The sequence below is a fragment of the Aphanomyces astaci genome (genome assembly GCF_000520075.1).
Source record: "Aphanomyces astaci strain APO3 unplaced genomic scaffold supercont1.10, whole genome shotgun sequence".
Taxonomy (NCBI): Eukaryota; Oomycota; class Saprolegniomycetes; order Saprolegniales; family Verrucalvaceae; genus Aphanomyces; species Aphanomyces astaci.
Genome location: NW_009798273.1, coordinates 695,160 through 700,521, shown reverse-complemented (window position 1 = coordinate 700,521; position 5,362 = coordinate 695,160). Strand labels below are relative to the sequence as shown.

Below are 5,362 nucleotides of genomic sequence, written 5' to 3'. Positions count from 1 at the left end.
CGCGTTGTCCAACACGATGACATGACGCTGCTGCGCCTTGGCCCCTACTCACCGATGCTGAACCCGATCGAAAGCTGCTTCAGCGTCTTGAAGGCTCGCATCAAGAGCTACCTCGCCCTCCACACTTATGCTATGTTCGAACGTGGTGAGTATGGGACGTTTCTCGAACGACGAATGGTCTTACTTGAGGATGCTGCTCGCGCGTCGCTGCCATGCATCACGCAGCCGTTGGTGGTCCGCGAGGTCATCTTCTGTCAGCGCAACGTCGAAAAAGCCATCCTATTGGAGAGCATGGTGTATGGTCAGTAGGCAGTTCATATTGAATGGAAAAAGTTCATATTGGCTTGGAAATTTGTGTGTTTTTAACCACCCATCGTTTTAAAAATGACGTTTCAAACGTTTTTTTGCCAACTTGATTGGAAAAAGTGCGCAACTTGATTGGGAAAAGGTGTAGTACTACATAGTCGAATAATTCTATAATAAGTTACATTACAGTCAATTACAGTAGCCAATTCATGTACTACGCCTTTTTTCTGTTAATTTGAAGACCTCACCATACTTTTTCGCGAAATGAACAAGCAATTCGCGGCGGTTCCACTTTGTTTATTGTATATTCGTTATATTTCGCCTGCAACCACGAAGGTTGCAATATATTTCAAGCGACGTTCCTTATGTGTCACTGTGTATGTGCACAATTCAGTGTGTGGCTAAATAAATTTCGGGGTGCAATCAATATATTTCAATAGAATGGACTTACGAAACATTGGCGCCCAAAATGGTACAGTATGCTTCACGAAACATACTTGTTTCGTAATCGTGAAGTCGAATTGTCTTGAGATTTGTATTGGAACTTTAATATGCCAGCATAATTAGGATTTACGAAACATGGTTATGCGGCAAGAGCTTAACAGAGATTTCAATCAACAAGAACAAGTTTCAGTCGTTCCAGGATGGGAGCAACGAAGCGGAAGCATGCCGAATGACAGGTTCCTGCTGAGCCAGGGGACGACATTATAGCACTGCGAGTGGTAGACAACACACGGAAACAGTACGAATCAACGCTTGCTCGTTTGGCCCGTTGGCTCGAGAAAGAGCACCCATCCAGCATCGACCAAGGAGGCATTGTGCTGCCACTAACAGTGCCAGTGTGCAAAGACTTGCTAACATACTCATCGTCGAAACGAAATCGCCAAGGCGTTGAGCTAATGCCTCAACAGTACATCTCGTATGCTACCATTAGTGGAGTTATCAGTGCTAAGGGCATCCCCACCGGTGCGACTGTATAATCAGACTGTAAAATACCGTTTTACAGTTCCTTTATTTTGATTTTTGTCAACCCCAGCGGTAAAACTGTAAAACATCCGAATAATGTTACTCGAGCTTAGGATCTCCCAAGCGTCGTCCATACCCTCGTCGTCGTCATTCCATGCCTCGATGGCATTGCACAACCAAGCCTCCATATCCGGAAGTGACAGTTATGCGGATTTTATACCGTTTTACCGTTGGGGTTGGGCAAAAGTAAAATACAGTGACAGTAAACGTCAAAATACAGTCTGATTATACCGTCGCACCATTGGGGATGCCCTTACTACTAGCATCCTTAGCCTACCACTACGATTGGCTCCAGTCCACACTATCCAACAATCACCCACTCGTATTGTCACACGTTTGGACCAGCGGGCTGTTGCCGCTATTATCTAGACAAGTCCTCACGGGCGTGCTGGAGACAAAACCTCGCAACTCGTGGCCACTGGCATACCCCCGCACATCCCACTCTACATTCAAATGCAATCGGTAAAATCGGTGGTTCAATATCTTGAGAATTACAGTTGGACACCTTACAGATCTAGTTGGAACAACCATACGACACCAGCTCCATGGCACCTACGACGAAGCAATTACAATGGAAGTGATAAACAAACCATTGCAATCATTTGTTCATAACCTCTTGCAAAACATGGCTATGATGAGGTCACCGAGGAGTGAAAACGACAGCCCAACCGGCGAGCGGGCCCCAACTCAACAGCCGCCCCATGGTGGGCTCATCAACGTGACTTGGTGTGCTCCAAACTGTCGTGCCCTAAGGGTAAGGTGTACGACGCGTGGAATCTATGGTGGGATGGCAGTCAGGTGGACAGTGTCCCTCCATTTCGAAGGTGCACCTCGTAGGATTTTGCCACGAGGACGGATCAAGGGAACTTTTCCAAGGCCAAGAAGGTGACCTTGGCGCTCCTATAGTTCTCGCACAAGACAGCATACGAAGTGATTGCAATAGACATACCTGTGCCGCAGAGGTATGTCCATCAGGGCCACCACATTTCGGCGCCGTTTGCCGTTCACATCGAGTACTAAGTCGAAGAAATCCAGGAAGGCTGTAGTACTCAATGAATCTTCGGCGTGTCGTCGGCAACAATGCGAGCAACACCTTCTCGTAACCACGCAACTAAATTGGTCATCAAAATGAATTGTGTTTGTTTGTTTGGTTTGATTGTAACTATGTGTGAAGTTAATGGCTGTGGTTGCATTCGATTTGCACGGAAATGAATGGCCTTTGTTTACAGCACTTTGATATTGATTTTGTGAATGGACGCTAGATAATTCTCGAAAACTCAATACTTATTCTTTTGTAGAGGCCAGGTCAATACTTTTTCTCTCTCGATGTGCAAACGAATTATTTATTCTTTTGAAAGGACTTCAGAATAATTCATTTTTTCCAGCTCATACCCTACGTACCTAGTTTATGGGACCTCCTCCTGACGGTCAAACTCGTGACGAGTTTCCTATGGCTTACCTTGAGCACATCGCCGACGAAGTCATTGCAGGTATGGACCGTGGATGAAAATGTAACTTATACATTTACAGATGTCGACGTGAATCGCATGCACCGTTGCTCGTTGCGGGTCGAATACTTCTAAGGCTGCGCGGAGAACATGGAAGACATGGAAGTTGGAGTCTGGTCGACCAACAATTGCATTTTACGTCGAAAGTCAGATTGATTTACATTTTTTATTGTCCTACATAATCCAGAAAATGACATGAAAGATAGGCGAAAATAGCGGCATCATATTGTCGATTTTCTTCAAATTTCCCAATTTTGCATGGTTCGTTTAATCGAGCACAAATAGAGCCGAGACATCTGATTGGCCATTATCCACTTCGCCCTTTCCAGTAGAAACTCGAAAATTGATTGTAGCCAATCAGCGACAAGCAATTTCGGATTGACCAATGGGAGATATTGGTGCTCGATTCGCTCGGCGAGATTCGATTGAACAGGGTCCGGAAATTCATACCGAATCTCCAATACCGTAATGCACGGCGCATAATATTTTCGATTTGTTGAAAACAAATTGGCCAGGCTTTAATTAATTCCACTTACAAATGCCTAGTGATTAAATTTGAGAAATTATTTGTTCGAACAAGTAGGGAAAACGTAATGAAGATTGCACTGCGTTTCATTGGACCAATCACATCGCTAGAAAATAGGAATTTACGTACAGTATGATGTGGCAAGCGCTGCAGGAGGGGCTTGTTCCATCGTTTTGAAGAATGAGCGAAAGCCCGCGAGATCTTCGGTTGAATTTCTATTTTCGCTCGAAATATATGGATTGCACTCCGAAATATATTGAGCCACTCGCTGAATTGAGCACATACCGGTACAGTGAGTGACACATAAGGAACATCGCTTGAAATATATTGCAACCACCTTGGTTGCAGGCTAAATATAACGAATATACAATAAACAAAGTGGAACAGCCGCGAATTGGTTGTTCATTTCGCGAAAAAGTATGGTGAGGTCTTCAAATTAACCGAAAAAAGGTGTAGTACAGTTAGTACATGATAGAAACTGGAGATTTTCATAACGTAGATGGCCAGTTTATGGTGCACGGGACAGTTTAAAGTGCACTCAAATTAGCCAATTGAATTGCTTGAATTTTGAATAGCCAATCGAATCGCTAGAAATATGAAATCACCAAAAAATAAGCAAAATCCGCATACATATTTTAAGCTTAAATCGTGCACCACAAATCCTCCTATTTTGTCTTGATTTGAGTGAAAATCGAAGTAAATGAACGCCAAGGTGAAGCGATTCAAGTCGATTATATAATCAGAAGAATGCCCAACCTTTCGGCTTCACGCACCACTTTCAGAATTGAAATCCCGGTCCTGAGAGACGAATAAGGTGCATTGTACGTCGAGGCCGCTTTCAAGTGCACGATAAATTGGCCATTTACGTTACAATCTCGAATGCAGCGGCCTTGCGAACTGCGTCGACATCCGAAAAGTGTATTTTCTACGAACGTCACCAATGATTTTCGCGCGACTGGATTGTGGCCTCTGTCGAAAGAACAAATGGTCAAGTGATATAACGTTTTCAAGAACTGTGGTGTACCGAATTCGTAGTGGAGGCCCTATGGATCGAAACGTAGATGGTCGTTCGAAGTGAGGTGATGTGCCTAACAAGCAAGGGAAAGAAGAAGACAACACGAAGACGCATCTTAAGTTGGGGGTTGATGCGACTTGTTCCTATTTCAATTGTGATGGTGATGCATTTTAGGCGGGCGAAAATTACCTTGGCGTTGCTCAACGACATGGGCAAAACGTCATTAAGTGTGTGACAAATATAGGACCTCTTCCTCAGTGCCGAGTTACTTCCATTTCACGACGACGTCTCCAAGATATATCTATTAACATGGTCGTCAGTATCGAGTCCACTTTCTCCATATCTCGGTCAAATCACTATATTTTTCAATGTTGACGAGCTGTATACCAGATTACTGCCGTGTCCGATTGACTGTTAAAAGCAATATTGCGTGAGATACAATACAAACTACGAGAAATTTAAAATGATACCAGTTATCTGATATCCTCTAATACTGTAAATGGTACTTGTAGGATTGGAGTAAGTTCGAAAGTTCTCTTAGTCGGAAAACGTTTAGGGTGCGTCTGGTAACATTTCAAAAAGAATATTCCATTTTCTACCACAATAGGATTAACCAAAATACCATTTTCAAAATGGAGGTAAAAGGTCCATTTTGTAATGTGGCGTTTTGGACCTCTTCAACGAGTAAATCCCACGTGGAATTATTGGATTTGGGTTAAAACTCTTCAAGCAAGATATGTTCCAATTTTGATCAGATTTGTTGAATTCGGCCCCAAAATGGCGTTTTGGGCCTGAATATTGCAATATACTTCGAAGTATCCGTTTACCAGACGCACCCTTAGCATACTTCGAAGTATGATACTACAGTAGTATTATTAATACGTAGTACAATTTAGAAATGACTTGAACTCTACGATATTGCAGCATGCACCAAGTTGCATGCATAAAACAGAAATATCAAGGTGAAATGACTGTGCGAAA

General features: G+C 43.3%; 1 protein-coding gene across 1 annotated transcript; it reads left to right on the top strand.

The window, feature by feature from the left end:
* Positions 1–21: 21 nt before the first annotated feature.
* Positions 22–309, top strand: H257_05463 (hypothetical protein; the record flags this gene model as incomplete). Its single annotated transcript, XM_009830360.1, has 1 exon — positions 22–309. One exon carries the CDS (start codon positions 22–24, stop codon positions 307–309), a length of 288 nt encoding a protein of 95 aa, XP_009828662.1.
* Positions 310–5,362: the final 5,053 nt, after the last annotated feature.